At 41.8% G+C, this 17,021-nt stretch overlaps 2 protein-coding genes across 5 annotated transcripts in view; one reads left to right on the top strand and one right to left on the bottom strand.

The window, feature by feature from the left end:
• Positions 1-2,301, bottom strand: part of babam2 (BRISC and BRCA1 A complex member 2) — a 195,792-nt gene extending 193,491 nt beyond the window's left edge. Inside the window, exons 1-2 of one of the 2 annotated variants that reach the window (XM_071326988.1) lie at positions 2,066-2,285; positions 1,436-1,590 (exon numbers count right to left, since the gene is read on the bottom strand). In XM_071326988.1, the coding sequence (XP_071183089.1) occupies positions 1,436-1,572 (137 nt within the window). In that variant the 5' untranslated portion in view covers positions 1,573-1,590; positions 2,066-2,285. Of the gene's footprint in view, positions 1-1,435; positions 1,591-2,065 lie in introns of both variants that reach the window. The other variant, XM_071326989.1, reaches the window with a different exon arrangement.
• A 39-nt stretch (positions 2,302-2,340) lies between these two features.
• Positions 2,341-17,021, top strand: part of rbks (ribokinase) — a 70,848-nt gene continuing 56,167 nt past the window's right edge. Inside the window, exons 1-2 of one of the 3 annotated variants that reach the window (XM_071326990.1) lie at positions 2,341-2,613; positions 10,198-10,259. In XM_071326990.1, the coding sequence (XP_071183091.1) occupies positions 10,201-10,259 (59 nt within the window). In that variant the 5' untranslated portion in view covers positions 2,341-2,613; positions 10,198-10,200. The remainder of the gene's footprint in view (positions 2,614-10,197; positions 10,260-17,021) is intronic. The other 2 variants (XM_071326992.1, XM_071326991.1) reach the window with 2 other exon arrangements.

Below are 17,021 nucleotides of genomic sequence, written 5' to 3' on the forward strand. Positions count from 1 at the left end.
GAGAGGATGGATGGGGCCATGTATCGCGAGATCTTGACCAACAACCTCCTTCCCTCAGTAAGAGCATTGAAGATGGGTGGTGGCTGGGTCTTCCAGCATGACAACGACCCGAAACACACAGCCAGGGCAACTAAGGAGTGGCTCCGTAAGAAGCATCTCAAGGTCCTGGAGTGGCCTAGCCAGTCTCCAGACCTGAACCCAATAGAAAATCTTTGGAGGGAGCCGAAAGTCCGTATTGCCCAGCGACAGCCCCGAAACCTGAAGGATCTGGAGAAGGTCTGTATGGAGGAGTGGGCCAAAATCCCTGCTGCAGTGTGTGCAAACCTGGTCAAGAACTACAGGAAACGTATGATCTCTGTAATTGCAAACTAAGGTTTCTGTACCAAATATTAAGTTCTGCTTTTCTGATGTATCAAATACTTATGTCATGCAATAAAATGCCAATTAATTACTTAAAAATCATACAATGTGATTTTCTGGATTTTTGTTTTAGATTCCGTCTCTCACAGTTGAAGTGTACCTATGATCAAAATGACAGACCTCTACATGCTTTGTAAGTAGGAAAACCTGCAAAATCGGCAGTGTATCAAATACTTGTTCTCCCCACTGTATATATATAGCTTTATACTTACTATTTATATTTAGTATGCTAAACTCAGATTAACACTGATTGTCACATAGGTTAGGAAATTTCCCTGCAGGAAATGCTAAACTTGTAGACTGATTGTAAAAGTTTTGAAATCGTCAGTGTATCAAATACTTGTTCTCCCCACTGTATATATTGTATTCTACTGTATTTTAGTCAATTCCACTCCGACATTGCTCGTCTTAATATTTATATATTTCTTAATTACATTCTTTTACTTTTAGATTTGTGTGTATTGTTGTGAATTGTTAGATACTACTGCACGGTTGGAGATAGCGAAACGCTTGTGTTCCTACACCCGCAATAACATCTGCTAAATATGTGTATTTGACTTGAAAGATGAGCAACCCCATGCTTCAGCCTATTTATCTATAGCCACTATGTTGCATCAGTTGGGCTACAGGTGATAATGTTTATTGCTAACCGCATACCTGATAATATGGTCCAATATGTTAAAATAATTTTACCAATATGTTATTGGGCTCTTTCTGGAGGTGGAAATTATATTTTAGATGGTGTCAGCATAATTCGATTTTCATTCATTTTGGAGTAGAACGTCCTTCTACATAAAAATGAACTGGGGACACCAGACCCACTCTTCTTCATCAGAACTAGACAGGTAAAAGTGAATTCACACATCCGTCATATTGCTTTCACCTATCATATTTTTTCAAATTAGTGCACATGAAAGAGAGGATATAAGGAAGAGAAATCACTTTAAACTATTGAAATGCACCACATAGTTTAATATCAAAGGGTCACAGACTGTCATTGAGCAGAGGAACTCACCCAGTCTTGAGGTCTGTGACGCGCAGGCAGTTGGTGGAGTCAAGGCCCACTCGACCATTCCGCACCACACTGCACAACAAGGGGCGCAGCTCAGGAGAGATGCGGTTCAGTGCAACCTCAGGGGACATGTTGTTCATCTTCCACACTCAGGTTCTCTGGAAACAGCCCAAGACAGAGACCAAAGGGGCTTGCCATCATTAACGCAGTAGACACATCATTCAATCTCACAATGCATTGACAGCTATAAAATACATATTACTGAGACAATGCTCTTGTAACAGTATGTCATGTATTCTGCAAGCTATGGTCAGAGTTTGTTAGATTAATCAATCACAGGCGCTGACATTTTGATACAGACATCTTTCCAACACTAGCAATGTTTGAAACATAGCTAGCTAACTTACTGCAATTGTATTCATGCAAAATCGAGTCAAATGAATGGCACAGAGATAGCTAAATGTATTCACTAACGTTAGTTTACTTTCATTTTAATGTGTTGTTGTCGAAAGTTAGCAGCTAACTAAGTTTCCATAAGCAGTAGTGGGAAGTTTTCCCAATAATTAACTAGTAAGCTTGCTAACGTTACATCAATTGCTGTCAAAGTCAGCTCAAAATTGGGAAATAGCTTACTTTATTTGAAATCCGTTAACGTTAAAATTTTTACAGCAAATAATCGGTCGTCACAAGTTACCACAGTCCCAAAGTAAACCAATAAATATTAAAATGTGATTAACCACACTGCTAAGATTATGCGTAACCCTAATCTTTGTTTTTATCAATTTTTACAACAGCCAATTTTGACTTCGTGGTTGTGCTATACGGTGTAAACCCAAATCTTCCGGTAGATGCTTCTGGGGTCCTTTTCGGACCTCAAAGTCCATAGCCGGTGTTGCTTTTGCCGGTCTACAAAAGGCTTCTTTTCATCCTCTGCAAAATATCTTTTTTGATACAACTCTTTTTTGTGTGTTATAATAATGATTCCATAGAATAGAGATTGCATTTTTTTATTTGGTCAGCAAATTCATTCGAAATGCATTATACGAGTCAGAACTAGCTTAGCTAGTAGAAATTCCAGAGCTGTCATTTTTCAACGTGTAACCAGAGGCAGATACTGACTGTGCTAGCAGTGCACTTTGGCCACTTCATAACAAGACAGCGAATACAGAATTGGACATTAGGTAATGTGTTTATATCTTACATGTTCACATTATTTGACATAAATCCAAGTAACTTTAGGGCAGGGTTTTTTGCTAGCTAGCAAAGTAAAGTTTAGTCAAGCAAACTAATGTCAGCCACTGTATCAAAGATTTCTAATTGTTCTATCTGTGACTGTTGGAATCATAGCCGATTAAATTCAACTCCGCGATTTACGATGGAGTTGGGCAAGCAACTAGTGTGTGTTTACTGGAGCTCCGATTCAGTTTTTATTAAAAAACGACTGATTTCAGCACCCTCCAATTACATATGACATTGTTCAGTGTAATTGCGTGCTGTTCTTTGTGTGCTGTAATCAGTCGTTTTTTTATAAAAACGTCATTTTGTGACGTTGGAACTCCAGTCAGCCCACACTAGTTTCCGCCCAGCTCCATGTTTAAATCGTAGAGTTGAGTTTAGCCGGCTATTGGCAGTGGTGGAAAAAGTACTCAATTATCATACATGAATAAAAGTAAAGATACTCAGACATCATTTACAAACGAAGTAATTGTGTTTAATGAGTCTGCCAGAGCAGAGGCAGTAGGGAAGACCAGGGATGAATTGGACCATTTTCCTGTCAAAAAATGTATGGCGTACAAATTACATTATTTCCCCTAGGAATGTAGTGAAGTAAATGTTGGCAAAAATGTAAATAATAAATTAAAGTACAGATACCCAAAAAAACGACTTAATAGTATTTTAAAGTATTTTTACTTAAGTACTTTACACCACTGGCTATTGGAATAGCTAGCTACATGCAACCAATATTGCCAATGTCTGTCTGACACAGTGCACTCTTTTCAGTCTCAGTGTGTGCATGAGTATTTAGTGTGGTGCTCGGTTAAGTCATAATGCCCAAGAAGCCAGTGTTGGGAGGATATATTGGCACGGGTGTTGTTAGACCTTAGACGAAGTCAAGGGGCAAACCGTGCCAATATATCATCCAAACACCGGCTTTGAGGGCATTTTTACTTTTATACAACGGGTTGCCAACATATTCAAATAATGATTTACGTATTTTCATTAAAAACGTTATTTTGATGAATTTATTCATACTATTTCATCCTTCCACATATAGCCTCGCTACCGTTATTTTATTGTTGCTCCTTAATTATTGAATTATTGATATTTTTCTTTTTTTAATTAAAACTGCATTGTTGGCCGTACTGTTAGCTCGTCAACTACATCTAAATTATTCACGTCAAAAAGTGCAGGCAGAATAACAGCAAAGTAGACGTATCTGCATTTGTTCAGGCTGTTTTCTAGTGACATTTATTTGGATACATCCATAACAATGTTCTCACTCGTCAGGACACGTTCAGAGGAGCCAGCCAACAACACAGCTAACACAATCACTTCAAAGTGAATCTGGAAAGACTGCAAACTAGCTGCACTTCATTTCATTTGACCTTTTGTCAATTGACATTTCTTTGTATATATCCATAAAAATGATACCAGCTGATTCATGATTTCGACTGGCTGAGAAACGCTGCCTGCCTTTCTCTCTCGTCCAGACTCCCAACACGTTCATTACTATGGGACAGCAGGAGATCGAATTTGAATATTGAAACAATGTTGCAAATGTCAAAGAGACAGATAAAATAGTAAGGTTTATACAAATCTCCGCTGTTGAAAACGAAATGTTAGTCGAAAAGAAATGCTTTTTATAGTGGAGATTAAGTTTATAAAATGCCTGGCTGGGTAGATGAGACAGTGGATTGCGCAGTCAGATGGAACGGTGTAAATAGGCATTTTAATGTCATTAGAGTTAGCTGGTGGTAAGTTGTGGTATAGACACTGACTGGAATGCGGTTTTAACCAATCAGCATTCAGGATTAGACCCACCCAATGTGTAATAGGCAATAACAAACACTTGGACCATATAAACTAAAGTTAATCTTCAACAGTGAATGCTGTGTATGGCCTATTTCATGGCTGGTCCAAAGTTCCTAACCAGCTATTGACTAGCAAGCCTCTATTGGCCTACTATGTGCTGTAGTAGCTAGCCAACTCTGTGTTTGTGCTTGACAATGAACAAAAACACAGAATAAGCACCAAGACAAGACTGTACAATGGAGGTAAAACTAAAATGGCAATGGACTGGAACACCAGGACACTGATTTGCTACTCGTGCTATGTCTAGAAAAATTATGAATGTTATGAGAAACACTGATTAATTACCATCATGCCCAGACAGTGTGTGAAAGGCTTGAATCATAGGGGGAAACTTGATTTCTTGCATACTCTCTCCTCAAAACAGTTAATTGGATGCAGTTTGGTAAGGAGGCACAAGACAAGGACAGATGACGTTAGGAATCAAATCAACAAAAAAGCCTATATTCACATTGGGTCAACCTGTGTCAGTGTGGCTTTAACCATTAATTGCTACCATTGCATTGATCCCCTCTCAATGAGAAGTTGTCATAACCTGATGGAGAGAAGTGTCCCAAACTATACAAAACAAAAAAATAAATGCAACATGTAAAGTGTTTCATGAGCTGAAAAAAAAAATCCCAGAAATGTACTATACGCACAAAAAGCTTATTTCTCTAAAATGTTGTGCATAAATTTGTTTACATCCCTGTTAGTGAGCATTTCTCCTTTGCCAAGATAATCCATCCACCTGAAAGGTGTGGCATATCAAGAAGCTGATTAAACAGCTGGGGACAATAAAATGCCACTCTAAATTTTGCCACACAACACAATGCCACAGATGTCTCAAGCTTTGAGGGAGCGTGCAATTGGCATGCCAGAGCTGTTGCCAGAGAATTTAATGTTAATTTCTCTACCATTCTCAACCACTTTCGATGGCCACTGGCATGCTGGAGAAGTGTGGTCTTCATGGATTAATCCCGGTTTCAACTGTACCGGGCAGCTGGGAGACAGCCTGTATGGCGTCGTGTGGGAAAACGGTTTGCTGATGTCAACGTTATGTACAGCGTTGCCCCATGGTGGTGGTGGGGTTATGGTATGGTCAGGCATAAACTACGGACAATGAACACAATTGCATTTTATCGATGGCAATTTGAATGCACAGAGGTACCGTGATGAGATTCTGAGGCCCATTGTCGTGACATTCATCCGCCACCATCACCTCATGTTTCAGAATGATAATGCACAACCCCATGTCACAAGGATCTGTACGCAATTCCTGGAAACAGAAAATGTTGCAGTTCTTCCATGGCCTGCATACTCACCACACGTCACCCATTGAGCGTGTTTGGGATACTCTGGATCGACTTGTACGACAGATTGTTCCAGTTCCCGCCAATATCCATACATTTCGCACAGCCATTGAAGAGGAGTGGGACAACATTCCACAGGCCACAATCAACAGCCTGATCAACTCTATGCGAAGGAGATGTTTTGCGCTGCATGAGGCAAATGGTGGTCACACCAGATACGGACTGGTTTTCTGAACCACGCCTAGAGCTGTTATGGTGACCATATTACTGCCACACCGGCGGTCACAAGTCATGAAGGCAGTCAAATTCCATGTCACTGTTTAAAATCGGTAATTAGTCTTCTCCAAGCTCTGATGCTGCTGATGGTCATTAGTAGCTTACCCGACTTGCTAACTGCCTGGTACTCACCAGTCGGTTGTCCCTCTAATCACTCTGATGTCAATGCAAATCTAATCAAAAATCTAATCAAACACTTCATTAGAGCAGAACAGAGTGGTGGCCTCTATTAAAAAGAGGAGTATCCCAACAGCTTTCTATAGGCTAGGCCTACTACAGTTGAAGTCGAAAGTTTACATACACTTAGGTTGGAGTCATTTAAACTCATTTTTCAAACACTCCACAAATTACTTGTTAACAAACTATAGTTTTGCCAAGTCAGTTAGGACATCTACTTTGTGCATGACACAAGTAATTTTTCCAACAATTGTTTACAGACAGATTATTCCACTTATAATTCACTGTATCACAATTCCAGTGGGTCAGAAGTTTACATACACTAAGTTGACTGTGCCTTTAAACAGCTTGGAAAATTCCCGAAAATGATGTCATGGCTTTAGAAGCTTCTGATAGGCTAATTGACATCATTTGAGTCAATTGGAGGTGTACCTGTGGATGTATTTCAAGGCCTACCTTCAAACTCAGTGCCTCTTTGCTTGACATCATGGGAAAATCTAAAGAAATCAGCCAAGACCTCAGGAAAAAAAACTAGACCTCCACAAGCACCTGAAGGTACCACGTTCATCTGTACAAACAATAGTACGCACGTATAAACACCATGGGACCACGCAGCCGTCATACTTCCAGGAAGGAGGTCATACGCGCTCAGGAAGGAGACGCGTTCTGTCTCCTAGAGATTAACCAGGTAACCAAGAACCTAATGGTCACTCTGACAGAGCTCCAGAGTTCCTCTGTGGAGATGGGAGAACCTTGCAGAAGGACAACCATATCTGCAGCACTCCACCAATCAGGCCTTTATAGTAAAGTGGCCAGATGGAAGCCACTCCTCAGTAAAAGGCACATGACAGCCCGCTTGGAGTTTGCCAAAAGGCACCTGAAGACTCTCAGACCATGAGAAACAAGATTCTCTGGTCTGATGAAACCAAGATTGAACATATTTTGGCCTGAATGCCAAGCGTCACGTCTGGAGGAAACCTGGCACCATCCCTACGGTGAACCATGGTGATGGCAGCATCATGCTGTGGGGATGTTTTTCAGCGGCAGGGACTGGGAGATTAGTCAGGTTCAAGGAAAATATAAACTTAGCAAAGTACAAAGAGATCCTGATGAAAACCTGCTCGAGTGCTCAGGACCTCAGACTGGAGCGAAGGTTCACTTTCCAACAGGACAATGACCCTTATCACACAGCCAAGACAACGCAGGAGTGGCTTCGGGACAAGTCTCTGAATGTCCTTGAGTGGCCCAGCCAGAGCCCGGACTTGAACCTGATCGAACATTTCTGGAGAGACCTGAAAATAGCTCTGCAGCGACGCTCTGCATCCAACCTGACAGAGATTGAGAAGATCTGCAGAGAAAAATGTGAATAACTCCGCAAATACAGGTGTGCAAGTTTGTGGCGTCATACCCAAGAAGACTCAAGGCTGTAGTCTTGTGAGAAAGCCTGTGAGAAAGTAGCCTGTGAGAAAGACCCGATCATGTGAAGGAAAGCCATGTGAGTGAGAGGTGCTTCGGAGCATGCAGCACTCAGGGAGAAAGAAATGATCAATATTATATTCAGCCCAAGGGCACAACGGCCACTGGCCACAAAAGACATAGATTTGTTTAGGGGGCATTACGGGCCACACAAAGGGGATGCCGCCGGGAAATTCAAGACATTATCAATTGCTTGTCAAATTGTGAATGAGAGACTGATGAAGTGTGTACGGCCTGCGCAAAAAAACAAAGCAGAGCTCATGCCTTTCATGCAACTTTTTTCAAAGCATCATGCAGCCTTACAATGTATTAAACATCTAAACATATAGCCCATCGTTTGTAGAACAACTAAAGTTACATTAATAACTCTAAATTAAGCATATACTGTAGGAGTACCTATTTATTTGTTTAACGCTGAACACAGAATAGCTGCATGTGCGCACTGCCTCAAATCGTTTGGAGAAAATATCCTTTCAATTTAATCAGCTTTGTTCAATTGTATTCTTCATGCTATAAAATAATATAAAATAATGCCATGGAATTCGAAGATCTTGTCTGCTAAATTAACTAGTGTAGCCCATAGCCATATGGCATAGCCAGATGAGGACCTAACATAAGGACTAGTATGCTATTCTGTTCTTCTGAAATAGACTACATTTTCTTCATATCATGTTTCTTTAGACTTGTCTAAAATAAATAATGGATTTATTATGAATGTGTAGGCTATATTACATGGATTTATTAGACTTTTTAAAATGTAGATGTACCAAAAGGTCTGCATCAGTAGCTTGTAGGCTATGTGTGGAAGCCAGTAGATGCTAAATGTGTTTATGTTAATTAGCGGTCAATTACCGTGAGACCGGCAGTTACCAGCTGACTAAATTTTGTGACCGCCACTGCCCTATCCACGCCCCTACTTTTTTTAAAGGTGTCTGTGTACTCCCAGTCATGTGAAATCCATAGATTAGGGCCTAATACATTTATTTCAATTGACTGATTTCCTTATAAACTCAGCAAGAAAATAAACGTCTTCTCATTGTCAACTGCGTTTATTTTCAGCAAACTATGACTTTAATTGCCTACCGTCTGTAAGCTGTTAGTGTCTTAACGACCGCTCCACATGTTCATTAATTGTTTATGGTTAATTGAACAAGCATGGGAAACAGTGTTTAAACTCTTTACAATGAAGATCTGTGAAGTTATTTGGATTTTTACAGAATTATCTTTGAAAGACAGGGTCCTGAAAAAGGGACTATTCTTTTTTTTGCTGAGATTATGAACTCAGTAACATCTTTGAAATTGTTGCATGTTGCTTTTATATTTTTCTTCAGTGTAGGCTAACATTCCGGCTTCCATCATCCCCTCAGCTTTTACAAAAAATAGATACAAAGTATTTGAAAATGTCTACATTTTTGTAATATAAAGTAGGCCTAATTTACCCCCATCACATAATTGTATAGTTTATTTTATTGACACTTTTTCAAGTTATACACTTTCCATGTCCATCCTTATGACACAACTAGGCCTAGGCTAATCTCCATGAAATTATCACCTTTTGTGTCAGTTTAACCCAATGAAAAAGTAAGCTAACCTAATCATTTTGCTCCCTTTGTTTTGTCAAGAAAGACCAGGTTGTAGTAGGCTAACTGAGAAGTTGACTTAACTCATTATGCAAGTAAACCAGAATCTGAGAGGGGCCCCACTGTTTTGAGTGGTCGGACATGCTTGCTAAAATTGTATCTGCTGCAATAGGGGTAGCACATCTAACAGCCATGGCTGAGGAAGACAATATGCTCAGAAATGTGGGAGAATTTAGCCTAGCTGTCCTAGAGCCAGCGGCCAGGCTTTCTGAGCCTTTTTACTGCTTAGGAGGAGATTTGAAGAGATTAACAGACAAGCATGAACTCAATACATGCCAAGGATTGAATTAATTAAAGATTTTTCTGGGCTGTGTTCAGTCACGTGGTGCAGCATTGAAATAATCGCTGGGTTTAGATTGGCACCTGTCCAACTCTGAGAGAGCTGTAAATACTCTATTTTTACCTTGTTCCAGTCAGTTCATGGTAATATGGCAAAGACTGAGTTTCTTTTGAGTGCAGTTTCAGTATGATATGTTATTGTTGCTTGAAATGCCCCTAGCAGTGAGTATACTCTACGATTAGCCTAGGCATAGTTCTAAAAATGTGTGACGAACCAGCTAATTCTGAAAAATTGTTTTTAAACCCCTAAATCACATTACAATAAATGTTTTCCTATACTCATGTTGGCTCCAATTATAAAAATATCTGACCAGACTCTTAACGACTAGCCTAAGTAACCTTTGTTGAAAAGTATTTTGCTGGGTCAAAGGGGAAGCTATGACAAATGTAATAATTTAGTTTGTACTTAAAGCTAAGCTAACAATGAACAAATCTCTAAAGTTTCCATTGCCTCCTGTGTGTCTCTCTCCAATAGACCATGACGGAGGAGGCTTTCGATGTGGTGGTGGTGGGTTCCTGTATGACTGACTTGGTCAGGTGAGTTAGTTATGGTATGCATCACATCACTGAGAGAGGGAGTGGATCAGAATTTGCCTCAAAGTACTTTTGAGATCTTATGGGAACATTTTGTAGAAAGTATTGGGTCACATATCAACAATACATCTGTAGTTTGAGATGTCAAAATATGTCACATGTAGTTCTATTTCAAATATATCTTCTCGATATTTCACTTGATGGAGATTCGCTCAAGTGGATTCTCTAACGGAAGTAGGCTACAAATCGCAGCGTCTGTTGGAGACAGACAGGTCGATTGGCGAATGAGGTGAGCCCCTCTCCTCTTCATAAGACGCCCCTTGTGCTGCCTCTGATCATTCTCGCCTCTCTTCCTTCGCTCTAACTCCTGAAGCTCTCCTAAGCATGACTAGATTTTCTGTCTTCCTACTGAACTGTTCTCTGGTGAACCGCGAGGTTCACGCTGCCAAACGTAGGACCCCAGATCCTGTCGATAATGTTGAGTACTGACCGAAAGTAGTTTTGATTCCGCTATAATACATTTTTGACTCCTCATTCTCCGCTGGTAGCTAGCGTCACAGGCTAGCTATCGAGACTTGGGTAGCCCACGCCGCGAGGCTACAGCTAACTTGTCTAGCTGGAATGCTAGCTAACCCCACAAAGGACTAGTTTTAGCTCAAACAGACAGACGAAGTAAGCATGCGCTTTCTCCGGCTAGCATTGTACTAACTAGCTAGGCTATGGGCCATGTGGCTGACGCTACTTAGCTTGTATTTTGCTCAAGGAAAACTTTTTCTCGGAGCCACAGAGCCTGCTGCCCCTGCTACGGAACGGAGGGAACCAAGCAGGATTCATGCACCTGCCTGACTACAGGCACACCCGCATTTGTGTTGGACGACACTATCAGCCAAAGACCCATACGACTCGTGTATTGTCTGCCTGGGGTGAGAGCACGCAGCAGCAGTGCTCGCTAATCCCAAGTACTGCATGCACTGCAAGCGTTTCAACGAAGAGGAAGGTGACCTCGTCATTGACGATAGCGAGGACATGGCTCACCTCATCCCAGAGGAGGAAGAGGAAGCCGAAAGGCCTTCTTCCACCCTCAGCGGAGCTTCAATACCCAACTACAGATACCGGCACATCGATGTCTGAAAACGGGCAGCATCCAGACTAAACATCGACTGGCCCGAACCCGTAGGGGGTAGAAGTGCTGAAATGGACTTATTCGACGGGAGGAGGCTCCCCTCTCGCACCACTCCAGGTAAACAACTCCTCCCAGTGGTCCCATCTTGTGTGGCGGAAGCCCAACGTAACTGGGACAAGACCCTAACCACTAAAGTACAGACCAAGTACTTTAATAACATGGGTATTCAGGATATGGAGTTGGCCCCCGAGGGTTGAGTCGTCGCTGGCCAGCCACCTCACTCCTTATGCCATGTCACAGACCGGCATCTCCCTCCATGGGAATGCGGAGCGCTTTTCCGCCTCCATCTTCCAAAAGGTATACGTGTCTGCCGCACGTTCAGTACGGGCATTCAACATCATGTCAAAGCTGATGGCATACCAGGACGATTTGCTTATGGAGATGCAACAACTCCTAGAAAACGGTATTGCCAACCAGGGCCTATGGGTGGAGATCTGTGTCATTGCAGGCCTCACCCTACGAGCCTCCAGAGGCGCCATCAAAGGCCGTGGGCGTGCCATGAGCCTTGCTGTGGTGGGGGAGAGAGCCCTGTGTCTTGACTTGTCAAGCCTCTTGGACATAGCTGCGGGAAGTAGGGGTGCTGGTGGTACTCCTCTCTGAACAGACATAATTTTCCTCCAGAGGATCAATAGCCTCTAAAAAAAATTGCTGTGGATTAACTTTTATCACAAGCACTTACAGTCGGGAAGGCTGCAATTTGGGCAGCACGTGCGCCAAATATAGAACAGCTTGTTGCATTGTGTCCATAGATATAATCCATAGAAGGATTTTGGAACTTCTAACCCTGGCACTTTGACTGTTAAACTCATGGGTATATTAGCAATGGCTGCCTGTCCTGACTTGAATGGGAACAGCCCATCTATGGATTATATGTCTATGGTTGGTTGCGGCTGTCAGTCTACCTACTGCTGAAAAGAGAAGACTAATCTGTCTGTAGAAGCTAACTATTTATCTCTAGTATCTTATCTTGAGATCATGGCAAAGCGCATCGGCCATCACCGGCGAGAAGCCTATGCTTCATCTTCATCATTGTGTGAATCAGTGTCACTGGAAAGTTTATTTTGTAGCCTATACTATATACAGTGCCTTCAGAAAGTATTCACACTCCTTGACTTTTTCCAAATATTGTTGTGTTACAGCCTGAATTTAAAATTGATTAAATAGAGATTTTTTTTGTAACTGACCTACACACAATACCCCATAATGTCAAAGTGGAATTCAAATAATCTTTTTTTTCTCAAAATGTTTACAAATTGAGTCAAGAAGTATTCAAACCCTTTTTTATGGCAAGCCAAATAAGTTCAGGAGTAAAAATGAGCTTAGCAACTATTTTTGAATAACTACCTCATCTCTGTACCCCACACTGTACCCAACACATACAACATACAAAGGTCCCTCAGTCGAGCAGGGAATTTCAAACACAGAATCAACCGCAAAGACCAGGGAGGTTTTCCAATGCCTTGCAAAGAAGGGTACCTATTGATAGATGGGTAAAAATAGAAGCAGACATTGAATATCTCTTTGAGCATGGTGAAGTTATTAATTACACTTTGGATGGTGTATCAATACACCCAGTCACTACAAAAATACAGGCGTCCTTCCTAACTCAGTTTCCAGAAAGGAAGGAAACCACTCAGGGATTTCACCATGAGGCCAGTGGTGACAGTTAGAGTTTAATGCCTGTGATAGGAGAAAACTGAGGATAATCAACAACATTGTAGTTATTCCACAATACTAACCTAATTGACAGAGTGAAAAGAAGGAAGCCTGTACAGCATAAAAATATTCCAAAACATGCATCCTGTTTGCAACAAGGCACTGAAGTAATACAACAACAAAAATGTGGCAAAGCAATTAACTTTATGTCCTGAATACATTGTGTTATGTTTGGGGCAAATCCAATACAACACATTACTGAGTACGACTCTCCATATTTTCAAGCATAGTGGTGGCAGCATCATGTTATGGGTATGCTTGTAATCATTGAGGACTGGAGAGTTTTTCAGGATAAAAAAGAAATGGAATATAGCTAAGCACAGGCAAAATCCAAGAGGAAAACCTGGTTCAGTCTGCTTTCCACCAGACACTGGGAGATGAATTCACTTTTCAGCAGGACCATAACCTAAAACAGGCAAAATAGTTGTCCAGCCTCTCGGACATAGCCTTGGGAAGTAGGGGTATTGTTAGGTTACAGTGCATTCAGAAAGTATTCAGACCCCTTGACTTTTTACACATTTTGTTACGTTACAGCCTTATTCTAAAATGTATTAAATCGTTTTTTCCCCTCATCAATCTACACACAATAACCCATAATGACAAGGCAAAAACAGATTTTTGGAAATGTTAAAAAAAATGAAGTATTACATTTACATAAGTATTCAGACCCTTTACTCAGTACTTTGTTGAAGCACCTTTGGCAGCTATTACAGCCTCGAGTCTTCTTGGGTATGACTCTACAAGCTTGGCACACCTGTATTTGGGGAGTTTTTCCTATTCTTCTCTGCAGATCCTCTCAAGATCTTTCAGGTTGGATGGGGAGCGTCACTGCACAGCTATTTTCAGGTATCTCCAGATATGATCGATTGGGTTCAAGTCCAGGCTCTGGCTGGGCCACTCAGGGACATTCAGAGACTTGTCTCGAAGCCACTCCTGCGTTGTCTTGGCTGTGTGCTTAGGGTCGTTGTCCTGTTGGAAGGTGAACCTTCGCCCCAGTCTGAGGTCTTGAGTGCTCTGGTGCAGATTTTCATCAAGGATCTCTTTGTACTTTGGTCCATCTTTCCCTCGATCTTGACTAGTCTCCCAGTCGCTGCCGCTGAAAAACCTCCTCACAGCATGATGCTGTCACCACCATGCTTCACCGTAGAGATGGTGCCAGGTTTCCTCCAGACTTGACGCTTGGCATTCAGGCCAACGAGTTCAATCTTGGTTTCATTAGACCAGAGAATCGTGTTTCTTATGGTCTGAGAGTTCTTTAGGTGTCTTTTGGCAAACTCCAAGTTGGCTGGCATGTGCCTTTTACTGAGGAGTGGCTTCTGTCTGGCCACTTTACCATAAAGACCTGATTGGTGGAGTGTTGCATTTCTGTTGCCATCTGAAAATGAAGCTATTTTCTACCGAATGTGTTGCACTAATGTATTTTCTGTGAAGTAAAACTATAGTTGTACCCCGCTGATCATTCTATTAAAGCAAAAAAACTATGTTGACTTTCAATTTTTTTCATGGTCTGCGTTTTGAAAACGCAGATTTCTGAACTCTAACGCAACCCCTGGCCCCAACCAGAGGGCAATGCCGCCCCTATTTTGACTTGTTTTCTGTCCTAGAGCGTATTTTCTCATTTAGGTTCCACCACCGAAGAATTACGCAGTCTGCTAATACATATTCACGAATTGAGGGTGGGAACGTTGTGGTGATTACCATGTGGAGTGGAGAAATAAAAACAAGAAGTGCGCTGACAGCTGTCAGTGTAGCTAGCTAGCATGCTAACCTTATATAGCTATCTAATGTTATATGTTGTTGCTACGCAATATTCAAAAGATTAGCCAGCTGGCTAGGTATGGCTGGTTCTGGAGCTGGATTTGTCATAAGCATTTATTGAAGACTTCATTACAGATGGATAGGGAAAACCAGGATCTTTGACTTTGCCATCTATTTTATGGAAAGCCCATTAAATTGTCAGAGACTCCAGTCACCCAAGTTATAGACTGTTTTCTCTGCTACCGCACGGCAAGCGGTCCCGGAGCGCCAAGTCTAGGACCAAAAGGCTCCTCAACAGCTTCTACCCCCAAGCCATTAGACTGCTGAACAATTCATAAAAATCTGTACATTTACACTTTACATTGACACCCCCCCTGTCCACTGCTGCTACTCACTGTTTGTTTGTTACCTATGCATAGTCACATCGCCCCCACCTACATGTACAGATTACCTCAACTAGCCTGTGCCCCTGCACACTGACTCGGTACCGGTGCCTCCTGTATATAGCCTCGTTATTCTTATTGTGTTACTTTTTATTATTACTTTTTATTTTTTAGCCTACTTAGTAAATATACATTTTTTCTTGAACTGCACTGTTGGTTAAGGGCTTGTAAGTAAGCATTTCACGGTAAAGTCTACACTTGTTGTATTCGGCGCATGTGGCAAATAAAGTTTGATTTGATATTTGTTATGTCCAAAGTTTTGGCATGTTCCATAAATTGCGGCCGTGAATCCGCCATAGAAACAGAAAGAAAGAGGATCGATGCTCCAGTAATATGAATAGCCTAACTATTGAACGGTTTGGACTAGATTTTACATTGTAATGGACATGATGCGACCGTTGGTAGGCTGCTGGCAGACTGCACTACAGCAATGCCAAGTTAGCCCATGCTCATGCCATGGTTCTCAGCTATGGGAAGTGAAATGATAGGCTACAATGACTTTTGCTCATGATGCACGCCACAAATGACATGTAACAACACCTTCAGCTCATCGGACACGAAACAAAACACCAATACAAATGTAACAACAGCACAAAATAGATAAACACGTTTTTGGAATTTTCTTTTGCAGGTGCCTTTTCATTATAGGATGGAGACTTGTGATTTCTAGCTGCACCAATTAAAGCAGTGGAGCGTGGTCAAAACTATTAATCTTGGAGCAACAGTGGTAACGGGATTCCAAAATGCAATCATATCACATGCAAATGTACCATTTATAAAATGTTCCTATACCGTTTATTAGGTATACCCATCAAGTACCGGATTGGACCGACTTTGCCTCCAGAACAGCCTGAATTATCTGGGGCGTGGAAACGTTGCTCAATTGGTATCAGGGGACCTAACTTGTGCCAGGAAAACATCCCCCACACCGTTACATTATCGCCACCAGCCTGTACCGTTGACACCATGCAGGATGGGGCCATGGACTCATGCTGCTTACACTCTGCCATCAGAATGACGCAAAAGGAATCGGGATTCGTCGGACCAGGCAATGTTTTTCCACTTCTCAATTGTCCAGTGTTGATGATCGGGTGCCCACTGGAGCCACTTCTTCTTGTTTTCAGCTGATAGGAGTGGAACCCGGTGTGGTCGTCTGCTGCAATAACCCATCCGTGACAAGGATTGATGAGTTGTGCGTTCCGAGATGCCGTTCTGCACACTACTGTTGTATTGCGCCGTTATTTGCCTGTTTGTGGCCCGCCTGGTAGCTTGCACGGATCTTGCCATTCTCATTCAACCTCTCATCAACGAGCTGTTTTCGTGCACAGGACTGCTGCTTACTGGATGTTTTGTGTTTGTCGCACCATTCTCAGTAAACCTGTTGTGTGTGAAAAGCCCAGGAGGCCGGACGTTTCTGAGATATTGGAACCAGTGCGCCTGGCACCGACAATCATACCACGCTCAAAGTCGCTTAGGTCACTTGTTTTGCCCATTCTAACGTTCAATAAGTCCCAAATGGAAGGTAAACAGTTGGATGAAATCAGACAAAACAAGCTCAATAACTCAATGCATGTACACACTCCTATTGAATATGCATTCACCTGTATTTTGAATAGGCCTAGGATACATTTTGATTTACCCAGTTTGTCATTAGATTTACCATTC

Source organism: Salvelinus alpinus, chromosome 9 (genome assembly GCF_045679555.1).
Source record: "Salvelinus alpinus chromosome 9, SLU_Salpinus.1, whole genome shotgun sequence".
Classification (NCBI taxonomy): domain Eukaryota; kingdom Metazoa; phylum Chordata; class Actinopteri; order Salmoniformes; family Salmonidae; genus Salvelinus; species Salvelinus alpinus.